Source organism: Aedes albopictus, chromosome 2 (assembly GCF_035046485.1).
Source record: "Aedes albopictus strain Foshan chromosome 2, AalbF5, whole genome shotgun sequence".
Lineage (NCBI taxonomy): Eukaryota > Metazoa > Arthropoda > Insecta > Diptera > Culicidae > Aedes > Aedes albopictus.
The window spans coordinates 120,820,828-120,833,961 of NC_085137.1; the positions used below are offsets into that span (position 1 = coordinate 120,820,828).

The 13,134-nt window shown below is 43.8% G+C and overlaps 1 protein-coding gene across 13 annotated transcripts in view; it reads left to right on the forward strand.

The window, feature by feature from the left end:
* LOC109419933 (thioester-containing protein 1 allele R1) overlaps window positions 1-13,134 on the forward strand; it is an 88,360-nt gene that overhangs the window by 17,185 nt on the left and 58,041 nt on the right. For all 13 annotated transcript variants that reach the window (XM_029853055.2, XM_029853058.2, XM_029853057.2 and 10 more), the window contains exons 2-6: window positions 10,130-10,316; window positions 10,383-10,742; window positions 10,799-11,526; window positions 11,584-11,845; window positions 11,908-12,159. In XM_029853055.2, coding sequence (XP_029708915.2) covers window positions 10,130-10,316; window positions 10,383-10,742; window positions 10,799-11,526; window positions 11,584-11,845; window positions 11,908-12,159 — 1,789 coding nt within the window. The remainder of the gene's footprint in view (window positions 1-10,129; window positions 10,317-10,382; window positions 10,743-10,798; window positions 11,527-11,583; window positions 11,846-11,907; window positions 12,160-13,134) is intronic.

Genomic DNA, 13,134 nt, shown 5'->3' on the forward strand with positions numbered 1-13,134 from the left:
ATGCTGTGCTGATGTACTCAAGCTGATTTTGCACTTCAAAATCAACTAAACTTCTTCAAAACGATGACAAAATTGGGAGTCACGTGAAAAATTGGATCTGATGTAAAATACTGCTTATCATTACCAAAGTTCTTTTTGCCTAGACAGGTTAGTTAGATACTTCACCACCCCGAGAGATGTCTCAGTGCAATACAATTTTGTTTGACGACTTGGCTCCAAACTATTCTAATATTGTTTGTGTTAAGTGGCAGCCCGATATCAATCTGAAGCTTTACCCCACACTTTAATACCGGAAAATCTGGATCAGATTCAATGAAGTCATATGGTGCTCCCAGTGCCGGATTTAGAGGGGGCCAGGGCACCGGGCTCCCACATTTCAGGGGCACCCACAAAATTTTACTTCACGAAAAAAAAATGTGAAGCGCACGCAGAAATATCTAGGGTATCGCGCCACTTGTGCGGTGTCTTCTATATTCGTCTGTTTTTCACTATAACTCAGTCAATTTTGAACCAATTGACTTGAAATGTTGTACACGGGTAGATACCATACCTATATCACCACATTCCAAAAGTTATGTCAATTGGTTCAAACTTGACTGAGTTATAGTGGAAAACAGACGAATATAGAAGCCACCGCCCAAGTGGCGCGATTCCCTATGGTTCAAAAATAAAAAAAAATATTTGTGGAAAATTCAAACAAATTGTCAATTTGATCAGTCCACTAAAAATAAAACTGTTTGAAACAAATCAAATGTCAGATTTGAAGCAAATGCAATCCATGTTTGACATAAACGAATCTATGACAAAAGGTCGAAAGAAATAAGGTCGAAGGACAAAAGGTCGAAGGACAAAAGGTCGAATGGACAAAAGGTCGAATGGACAAAAGGTCGAATGGACAAAAGGTCGAATGGACAAAAGGTCGAATGGACAAAAGGTCGAATGGACAAAAGGTCGGATGGGACAGAAGGTCGAATGGACATAAGGTCGAATGGACAAAAGGTCGAATGGACAAAAGGTCGAATGGACAAAAGGTCGAATTGAACAAAAGGTATAATTGACAGTAGACAATTTGGAAGACATGATAAAGTGGTCAGTAAAACGACAATTAGCTTATATGCAGCTATTTACTACCGCATTGCAATTCGAAATAGATGCCTAGAATGATAGAAAGTAGAAGCCAATGAGCCATTTTACGAGACGTTTCGGATCAGCTGATCACTTATTTCATGAATGAAAATTTGACTGGAGGTTGCGCCCAAGCCCGTGAGTGTTAATATCAATATCAACACTGTTGTCGTTTCGTAAACTAGACTATAGAAGGATATAAAGTAATGTTATTCATGAAAGTGAAATCCGCCGAAAATGCTTTGAAGCTCTTTGGAATGCCTCCAAAATCCCCCTTAAAACCCCAGAAACCCCATGTAATGCACCTCAGACCCTCCGATACCCCAGAAAACGGCATGTAACGCCTTCGTAACGTTTCTGAAATCCGCCGAAAAATGCTCTGAAGCTCTTTGGAATGCCTCCAAAATCCCCCTTAAACCCCCAGAAACCCCATGTAACGCACCTCAGACCTTCCGAAACCCCTGAAAACGCTATGTAACGCTTCCGTAACGTTTGTGAAATCCGCCGAAAACTCTCTGAAGCTCTGAATCATCCCTGAAGGGGATGAATCATCCCGGATGATCACTAATCACAAGTAGTAATTTTTTCTGCTGTAGAGATAGAAAGAACAGCTATTGAATTAAAGATGGCAAAATTTCTGTTTAAATTATAAGTACCTAAATAGTCGATAAATTATTCAGTAACAAAACTTAAAAGAACAGCCTATAAATTTAAGAAGGAAAAATTACTGAACAAAACATCAAACTAAATTGCCATTAAATACTACACCAACACAACTTGAAAGAATAGCCTATAAACAAAAGAAGGACAAATTTCCTATAGAAATGTCAGTGGCTGAAATACATATGATTACTATAAAAGCACCATAATGTTTCTCTCAATGAGCAAGAACATGAACCATTCGACCTTTTGTCCCATTCGACCTTTTGTCCCATTCGACCTTTTGTCCATTCGACCTTTTGTCTATTCGACCTTTTGTCCCTTCGACCTTTTGTCCATTCGACCTTCTGTCCTAAAGCCGACATGAACATGCATTTCTGAAAGGTTATGTTAGATATGAATGTGGAAATTTTTATTTTGTGTGGCAGGTTGGCCCTACGGAAATCTTTGCTTTCCCATTAATTTTACTAATTCTTTTCCAATGATGGGAAATCTCACCTCACCCGTGGAACTTTCAATGCCAGCATCATGTAGATCTCTTACTCACCCGAAAACAATGGAATTTAGGAACTTTTAAAAACTTTTTAGTTTTTTTGAGAACCCACTAGAAATTCTCTTTGAATTTTGCAAAAAACGACATCACCAATCGCGCTAATTTTTTTCTAAAATTTTCTAGAAAAGTTTTGCTTGAAATTCTTTCTGCAGTTTCTCTATAAATTCTGGCAAGAATTTTAACCATATCTGGGATGTATTGCCGCGAATACACTCTTGAAAAGCATTACATTACATTGTATACATATCTCTTATCATTGTTTTCACGCAAGAATTTCAAATTTGTTATGCCAGATATCAACATATTCCTAGCTTATTGTTCTACATTCAAATTCTTCCTCAAATACATTAGGGGCTGTTCATAAACTACGTAGACTCTGAGGGGGGGGGGGGGGTCTGGCCAAAGTCTTCGGTCCTTACAAAAATCAAAAAAAAAAAAAAAATGTATGGAAGAAAGTCTACGAGGGGGAGGGAGGGGGTTCTGAGATTGCCAAAATTTAGTCTACGTAGTTTATGGACAGCGCCTTAACATATTTATAAGAATGATTCATATTTTTAAATTTTTCCACGTTATATGGGCAAAAATGTATCCTCTATATTAAGGGCCCCTCAACACTGTAGCCCCGGGCCCCACATTTGTAAATCCGACCCAGCCATTGCATTACCAGCGATGGAAGAATGGTCAGTTACCCATACAAGGAGAACAGCTTTTTCTGAATTCAGCTCCTCGATTTGAGTTCGACAAGCGATAACTAACTTCAACCTACATTTGGCCGAAGCAAGTGCATTCATAGTAGCCTGGATTTCTAAACAGAAGTATATTACTTCGAGTATTACACCCAAACAAGATTGCTTTTGAGTGAATGCTTCCTCAATAACGTAAACGACCTTGTGTAAAAGAGTCACAGTGGACTTTCCAGATTGGTAAGCATGTTGGTTCACATGAAGAGACACGTAGGCCAGGTGAACACCACGGATGTGATGATCGTTCATGCGTTCTAAGCATCTCAAAAGAAAAAAGGTCAAACTGATAGGTCTGAAACATTTTGCTTCTTCATTCGACGCACGACCCTCTTTCAGAATAAACTTTATAGGATAGGGATGGGAATATGTATACCTACCCTGTAGCAAAACTGCAAACAAGTAGTTTTTTCCAAAATATGTTTGAGATATTCAAATCCCTTCTGAAGCAGAGTAGGATATAAACCATCTGCTCCAGGATATTTGAAAGGAGCAAAACTATTTGGTGCCCACTCAATCGATGCTATAGTTACAATCAGTGCTGAAAATGTTATTTCGACATATCTTAATTCAACCACATCCAGCTCATTTTAGAAGCTCAACCTAGATTATGATACTTAAAAAACTTGTGCGGCTAGACCAGTTCTACAAGAAAGTCACGGAAAACCCACTCTTTTTTTTTTGTATATTTAAGGTAAATGTTACGGATTACCTTCGAAAAATGCCAATTGATATTCACCATTCATTGGCATTTTTCGAAGGTAGTCCGTGACATTTGTCTTAAATATTCGAAAAAGACAAGGTTTTTCCATGACTTTCTTGTAGAGCTGCTCTAGCCACACAAGTTTTTCATATACCATATTCTCAGGTTGAGCTTCTGAAATGAGCTTGATGTGGTTGAATTTAGATGTGTCGAAATGACATTTCCAGCACTGATTACACTACTCCGAGCTAAAGCCATGGAATGATAACTACAAGAAAAGACATCAGGCTCATCCAAAGATGAAATCCAATCCAAAGATGGAAATGTGTGCTAAAAAAGCATTCCAGAACTTCCTCATCAGAGCAATTGAAATCGCTATTTGGCAAAGTTCATTCACTCGGAAATCTTTTGATTTTGCAAGAATTTTGTGCAATCGGCTGACTTCACTCAAGCTGGAAACATTTGTACAAAGGTTTTTCCAGCCGCATCGTTTAGCTGACCGGAGAGCTGTTTTGTAGACAACAACGTTTGTTCCAACTCTTTCCACGTTGTTTCCAGAGCTTGGCCAGATCAGAGTTCCACCATAGGGGTTCCCCTTGTGGTCTTCAAAGACCGCAGAGGGCAAATGATGAATGACGTTGGTGGTATCAACGGCATCATCTAAATCACTTGTAGTGCCAGTAATAGGTAGATGGTGAGTATCCATGAAATTTGACCGCTACCAAATCAGTAAGGAGATCCCGCAGTCGTTTGTCCGGGGATTCCTGAAACACAAAATTGATGAATTGAGATGTGAGCCTAATTCCAGCTTCAATCACCCGGGTAGAATCTTGCTTCGTGGTCATGCTGTGCCAAAAGGCAATGGGATTTTCGTTTAAGCCGCTGATAGATGAAATCATTCATTGCGTGCTTAGGGTTTGCCGGATTTATATGTTTTCTTTTCTTCAAGCTGAATTTTTTGCTTCATTATCACTTATGATTAATGATCATCTCTTTACCACTGACTGCAATACCGTTCGTTTATTGCAACTCATTATTCATTAGACAAAGAAGAATTGATGAAAGACTCGTTAAACTCTTTGGGGTTCCCACTTTTGCCAGGTAGACTGCAGTAAGAGCGAATAGAACCGGCTCTCAAAATGGGAAATTTTGGCCATGCAAGGGATATGATGAGATTGCAAGTTTGTTTCCAACGTACAGCTGGGGGCCCTCAGTCGACTGATAATGTTTAGACAATTAAGCAAATAAGTTTGGTTTTCTTATTTAACTTTTTTTGGGAATCAAGTACCAATCGCTTATGTTCATCTTCTTGGTGTAACATTCTTCTTGGATAAGTCTGCTTCTTAGCTCAAGTCGTCAAGCACTTCTACAGTTGGTTAAATGGAATATGACGTCTGGCAGGCACGAAGATACTGCATGCCCAATGGATACCGTGCAGTAAAATCCGCTAGCACTCAAGGAACATCCAACTTAAATGTTTTGTCAAACAGATGATTTGAAAAGCTAAATTACATCAACCAATTGTTTTACAACAATTTTTTCGAAAAAAGTTTTTTTCATGCAAATGTTTGTAATTTTTTGAATCAAAAGCGCGACTCCTGCAGGAATTCCTCCCTGGAATAATCATGGGATCTCTTCCTGGACTCCTGCAGAAATTTCTTCCGTGTTTCCTTCTGAGATCTCTACTAGGATTCCTCCAGAAATTCCTCCCAAGTTTCCTCTAGGAATTCCTTACGGGATTCCTTTAAGAATTTCTTCGGGGATCCTCCATTCATTCCGGGGTTCCTTCTGGAATTCCTCCCGGGATTGCTCCAGAAATTGCACCAGGTATTCAATCAGGAATTCCTCCCAAGGTTCCTCTTAGAATTCCTTCGGGAAATGGCGAATTCATCCGGGGATTCCTCTGAGAATTCTATGGGAATTCCTTCAGATATTCCGTTCGAGATTTATCCTGGAATTCCTCCTGGGATTCATCTTGCAATTCCAATCCGGATCCCTCCTGGATTCTTTCTGGGATTCCTCCATAAATTCCTACCGAGACTCATTCATGGAACCCACCCGGGATTTTTCCAGGAACTCCTGGCGGGATTCATCCAGGGTTTCATCCAGGAATTCCTCCCTAGATTCCTCCAGGAATTTCTCTCGGAATTTATCCAGGAATTCCTCCCGGGATTCCTCCAGGAAATCCTCCTGGTATTCCTCTAGGAAATCTTCCTGAAATTTCTTTTGAAATTCCTTCAGAAATTCCTCCGGGATTCCTCCATAAAATCCTCCATAATTCCACCCGGGATTCCCCCAGAAATACCTCCAAGAAACCCACCCAAGATTCCTTTAGCAATTTCTCAAGAAGTTCTTCCAGGAATTTTCCGGGATTTCTCGTGTAATTCCTTCCGGGATTCCTCCAGTTCCTCCCGTGAATTCTCTAGAAATTTCTCGATGAATTCTTTCCGGAATTTCTCCTGGGATTCCTCCAGCAATTTCTCCTAGTTTTCCGCCAGAAATTTCTCCAGAGGTTCCTCCTGGAATTCCTCTAAAGATTCCACAAGGAATTCCTCGCGGGTTTCCTCCAGGAATTCCACCCGAGATTGCTCCAGAATTTTCTCCCGATGTTCCTCCAGGAATGACTCACGGGATTCTTTTAAAAATTCCGCCTGGGATTCCTCCAGGAAATCCTCCTGGCATTCCTCTAGGAATTCCTCCTGGAATTTCTTCTGAAATTCCTCCCGAGATTCCATTCATTCATTTATTTAGTATTACATCAAATTCAAGATAAAACTGAATCAACAATATTTCTCCATAATACACGGTTCGTGGCTGCCGCTCTCCATCCTCGGTCGCGCCCGATGCTCGCCAAGTCACGCTCCACCTGGTCCGCCCATCGTACTCTCTGCGCTCCACGCCTTCTTGTGCCAACCGGATCAGTTGCAAACACCAGCTTTGCAGGGTTGTTGTCCGGCATTCTTGCAACATACCCTGCCCACCGTATCCTTCCGACTTTGGCCACCTTCTGGATGCTGGGTTCGCCACACACCGTTCTCCTGCACACCGCCGAAGATCGTCCTTAGCACGCGTCGCTCAAAAACTCCGAGTGCTTGCTGGTCCTCCTCGAGCATGGTCCATGTCTCGTGCCCGTAGAGGATTACCTCTCTTATTAGCGCTTTGTACATGGTGCATTTGGTGCGTGGGTAAATCTTTTTCGACCACAGTTTCTTCTGGAGCCCGTAGTAGGCCCAACTTCCGCTGATGATGCGCCACCGAATTTCACGGCTCACGTTGTTGTCAGCCGTCAGTAAGGATCCGAGGTAGACGAATTCCTCCACCACCTCGAAAGTATCCTCGTCTATCGTAACATTACTACCCAGACGGATCCGGTCGTTTTCGGTTCCGCCTACCAGCATGTACTTTGTTTTTGAGGCATTCACCACCAGTCCAACCTTTGCTGCTTCGCGTTTCAGGCAAGTGTACAGCTCTGCCACCGTTCCAAATGTTCTGGCAATAATGTCCATGTCGTCCGCAAAGCACACAAATTGACCGGATTTTGTGAAAATCGTTCCCCGGCTGTTTAGCCCGGCTCGTCGCATCACACCTTCCAAAGCGATGTTGAAGAGTAGGCATGAGAGTCCATCACCTTGTCTAAGTCCCTGGCGAGATTCAAATGAACTGGATAGTTCACCCGAAATCCTTACGCTGTTCTGCACACCGTCCATCGTTGCTCTTATCAGTCTAGTCAGCTTCCCGGGAAAGCTGTTCTCGTCCATAATTTTCCATAGCTCTGTGCGGTCGATACTGTCGTATGCCGCTTTGAAGTCGATGAACAGGTGATGCGTTGGGACCTGGTATTCACGGCATTTCTGGAGGATTTGCCGTACGGTGAAGATCTGGTCCGTTGTCGACCGGTCGTCGATGAAACCGGCTTGGTAACTTCCCACGAACTCATTTACTTTAGGTGAAAGACGACGGAAGACGGATCTGGGATAGCACTTTGTAGGCGGCATTCAAAATGGTGATCGCTCGAAAGTTCTCACACATTAACTTTTCGCCTTTCTTGTGGATGGGACAGATTATCGCTTCCTTCCACTCCTCCGGTAGCTGTTCGGTTTCCCAGATCTTGACTACTAACTGGTGCAGACAGGTGGCCAACTTTTCCGGGCCCATCCTGATGAGTTCTGCTGCGATACCGTCCTTACCAGCCGCTTTGTTGTTTTTGAGCTGGTGGATGGCATCCTTAACTTCCCTCAGCGTGGGAGTTGGTTCGTTCCCGTCCTCTGCTGCACCAACATAGTCATTTCCTCCGCTGCCTTGGTCCTCCGTGCCTACATTCTCTTCGCCATTCAGGTGCTCGTCGAAGTGCTGCTTCCACCTTTCGATCACCTCACGTTTGTCCGTCAGGAGGCTCCCTTCCTTATCCCTGCATATTTCGGCTTGCGGCACGTAGCCTTTGCGGGATGCGTTGAGCTTCTGGTAGAACTTGCGTGTTTCCTGTGAACGGCACAGCAGTTCCATTTCCTCGCACTCCGCTTCTTCCAGGCGGCGCTTTTTTCCCGGAAGAGACGGGTCTGCTGCTTCCGCTTCTGTCTGTATCGCTCCACATTCTGTCGGGTTCCATGCTGCAGCATTACCGCCCGCGCTACATCCTTCTCCTCCAGAACCGCTCTGCACTCCTCGTCGAACCAATCGTTTCGTCGACTCCGTTCTCCGTACCCGATAGTGCTCTCGGATGCGTTGTTGATGGCTGCTTTCATTGTACTCCAGCAGTCCTCTAGAGGGGCCACATCGAGCACACCCTCGTCCGGCAACGCTGCCTCGAGATTCTGCGCGTATGCGGTGGCGACATCCGGTTGCTTCAGTCGCTCTAGATCGTACCGGGGCGGCCGCCGGTAATGTACGTTGTTAATAACGGAGAGTTTTGGGCGCAGTTTAACCATCACCAGGTAGTGATCGGAGTCGATATTAGCGCCACGATAGGTCCTGACGTCGATATTGTCGGAGAAGTGCCGTCCATCAATCAGAACGTGGTCGATTTGCGATTCCGTTTGTTGTGGTGATCTCCAGATGTAACGATACGGGAGGCTGTGCTGGAAGAAGGTACTTGGAGGCGGCGAAATCGATGAGGCGTAGGCCATTTTCGTTCGTCAGCTGGTGGGCGCTGAACTTTCCAATCGTCGGTCTGAATTCCTCCTCCTGGCCTACCTGAGCGTTTAGATCCCCTATGATGATCTTGACGTCGTGGTTTGGGCAGCGGTCGTACTCGCGTTCGAGCTGCGCGTAAAATGCGTCTTTGTCATCATCAGTGCTTCCGGAGTGAGGGCTGTGCACGTTTATTATGCTAATGTTGAAGAACCGGCCCTTGATTCTCAACCTGCACATTCTTTCGTCGATCGGCCACCAACCGATCACGCGCCTCTGCATGTCGCCCATGTTCCCAGCTCACGTGTGTTGCCGCAACTCTGGTAGATGGTATGATTACCTCTAAACGTTCGCATCGCACCATAGATCCTGTCCAACACACCTCCTGCAGCGCTACGATGCCGAACCCGTAGTCCTTCAGTATATCGGCGAGTATACGGGTGCTCCCGATGAAGTTGAGAGATCTGCAGTTCCACGTACCGAGCTTCCAATCGCAAGTCCCTTTTCGTCGCTGTGGTCGTCGCCATTGGTATCGGTTCGCATTCTTCTCTTGTTGATTTTCCGGTGCTAGTCTTTTTTACGGCTGGCTCGCAGGGCCTGACACCAACCCACTAACCCAGGGAGCTGGGCTTACCTTCCCGGAAGCTACGGGTTCTGCATTGGCATTTCCTCCAACTACAGTGCTAAATAGCTAGGCTCGAGCGCCAGTCTTCGCCGGGGGTGGTGTTTTTAATGGGCGCCCAGGAGATAATATTTTACCTGAGCTTCCACCCCCATGTTTTTATGTGTAACGGGTTATATTGTAGATGAAATATAACAGCATTGACAGGTTGCTCACATCCGTGAACGCAAATTCAAACCAAATCAGATAAAACTAAACATATTTTTCTCGACTGGGCAGATGAAATTGATTTTTAAAACTAGGAAGTGCCAGCTATACTGGTGCAGCAGTAGGTGGGAATCACCGCTCCTACATGTACGTTTCCCATCATCGAGCACGAATAATTAAAATTACCTCGCTCGATTACAACAACCTGTTGTGGAGCTAATTATTCGGAACAGGAAACTACCCATCTGCTCAATTGATATTTATATTTATTTGATTAATGTTTGTGTGCACAGTGTCAATATTGTGATGTGCTGGAATTGACGTGGACGGACATGAAACTGAATATTGCGATAGCTTCTAATGACTAATCCCTATAAATGTTTCTCCTACAGGTATTACACCGTCGTTGGATCGAAACTGCTGCGGCCGAACTCAGAATACCACGTGTCGGTGAGCAATTTGAATGTTCGTGAGCCGGTACGGTTTCGAATCACGTTGAACAACACACAAACAGGAACGCCCCTAGCTAGCGAGGATCTATCTCTGGGTCAAGGTGAATCCCGGTTGATTCCTTTCAGTGTAAGCTTCTGATAGTCCTTCTTAGAATGAGTGCATGCTTCATTAATGTTTTCAATTTAACTGTAGATCGGTGACATAACGGAAGGAGATTACAGTTTGACCGCCGAGGGGTTATCGGGATTCGTTTTCAAGAACGAAACTTCACTGACTTTCCAACCGAAGAGTTTTTCGGTGTTTGTGCAGACAGATAAAGCCGTGTACAAACCGGGTGATACCGTTCGGTTCCGAGTGTTGGTGCTGGATCCCAACACGAAGCCCTTGCAAAAGATCGACACCGTTAAAGTGCACATCACCGACGGCAAAAACAACCGTATCAAACAATGGAACACCGCCAAGTTGGTGAAGGGGGTTTTCGAATCGGAACTCGCACTATCGTCTGCTCCTGTTCTGGGGAATTGGAAGATCAACGTGGAAGCTTTGGGAACTGTAGGTTACAATTGAGTTGTATATTGTTCAAATGTTAATCATCAATGTATTTACAGAAAAAGACCCAAGAATTTGAAGTCGATGAGTACGTACTGCCCAAGTTTGAAGTCACTGTTGAATCTCCAGGAATCACAACTCTGAAGGATGGAAAGGTCAAAGCGATCGTTCGGTCAAAATACACCTATGGAAAACCAGTCAAGGGTGAGGCCACCGTGTCGGCATACCCGGACTTCAATTTCCACTACGTCCAGCCTTTCGAACGGGATGTGATCACGAGAAAAACCGTTCCGATCGATGGTAAGGGATCGGTGGAATTCGACCTACGTGACGAGATCAAGCTACAAGGCGATTATACTAGAACCATTGTGATCGAGGCCGTGGTAGAGGAAGAGTTGACAGGTCGCAAACAGAATTCATCCACGAAGGTCAAAATCTACGATCGCGCTTATAATATGGAGCTGGTGAAGAGTTCGGAGAAGTTCAAGCCTGGACTGCCGTACACTGCGTGGCTGAAGGCAACATTCCAGGATGGGGCACCTCTTCAGGATGACACCAATTCGGTTAAGGTGACTCAAGAGTTTGGTTGGCCAAACCAGAACACCACAGAACACACCTACAAGCTGGACAAGAACGGCATGGCTAAGCTGATCATCGATACGGAAACATCATCGGACTCGATCTCTTTCCGAGCGGATTATCTGGGTTCGACATTCTACCTGGGATCGATCTCGCAGGGCTGGGTGAAATACAGTGCCTACATGCGAGCTAAAGTTCTGACCGAGACGTAAGTGTATCAGTGTTTTCTATATAATTGTAGAATTCATAATGTTCTTCCCCTCAGTCCAACCATCAACAAAGACATCACAGTCGACGTATCCTCTACCGTGCCAATGAAGTACTTCAACTACCAGGTGCTTGGCCGCGGGGATGTTATCATCGGAGGCACAATTCCCGTCCCGGACCGCATGTCCCACACGTTCCGTTTCCCGGCCAGCTTCGCAATGGTACCGAGAGCCCGTTTGGTGGTCTACTTCATCCATTCCGATGGTCAAATGATCAGCGACTTTGCTGAAATTGAATTTGCCAGCGAGTTACAAAATTTCGTGAGTATCCCAAACAATAATATTTCTAACAAGCCACGCCATGACGAATCGTTCATTCACAGCTGAAAGTGCAACTGTCCAAGACGGAGTCCAAACCCGGCCAGGACGTCGATATCACCATCAGCACCAATCCGGATTCGTACGTCGGCCTGCTCGGTGTCGATCAGAGTGTACTGCTGCTGAAGAGTGGAAACGATCTGACCACCGGAAAGGTGTTCGATGATCTGAAGACCTACGAGGAGGCGGCTTACATGCAGTACAGGAGAAAACGCTACGCTCCGTGGCTGCGGAGGAATTATTACGATGATTTCAATGTGAGTATGCTTTGCATTCATTGACAGGCTGAAACTCTTACAAGGCTGTGAGTCTTTATTAACTTGGAGCAATGACATGGATATGTATGCCATGCCAGCACTCGTTCTGTAATGGCTTTAGTATTAGTTTTGGTAATTCCTTTACGAATTTCACCGTAAATTTCTTTGGAATTTTCTTCGGCAATTTCTTTGGAGTTCCCAGAGAATTTTGTTCAGCATGGACATTTTTTAACCAGTACCTTTCGAAATTCCGTCGGTTCTTTGAAAAATCTTTCAGGAAACTCTTTGAAATTTCCTTGCAGAAGAAATTTACAAAGCTTTTTTGTGAATTCGTGCTTAAATTCCTACGAATTATTTAGATAATTTCTTCGTGAATTCTAAAGTAAAGCTTTTAGAAATTTATACGGCAGTTTCGTTGTGAATTTCTTCGGCAATGCTTTGGACCTTATTTCGAAACATTTTTTTTTGGAATTTTATCGGCAATATCTTTGAAAATTCATCCGGAAATTGCTTCAGATTTTTCTTCGAGGATTGCTTCAGCATTTGGAATTTCCTTGTCATTGTTATTGAAAAGCCGTTCTAAAAATACTTATAAATTTCTCGAGCAACTTTTGAGAATTCTTGCCGAAATTTCTATTGAAATTTCTTCGACAACTTCAATTTTATTCGGAAATTTCTTTCGGAATTTTTTTGGCAATTATCACAGGTATTCTTCGGCAATTTCCCAGAAAGTTTCTTTGGCAACTGCTGTGGAATTTTGTTTGGCAGTTTTTCAGAAATTTCTTCGTTGTTTTTTCTCTGTGTGAGTTTCTTTTTTAAGAATTCCTTTGGAAATTGATTCGGCAATCCCATGTTCATATTCATTTGGCTATTATTTTAGAAGTAGCAAGTCCTTTGTGAATTTCTGCCGACATTTTTCCAGCAACTCCAATTGGAAATTTGGGAACTTCCAAAGCAATTGCATGACAAATTTAG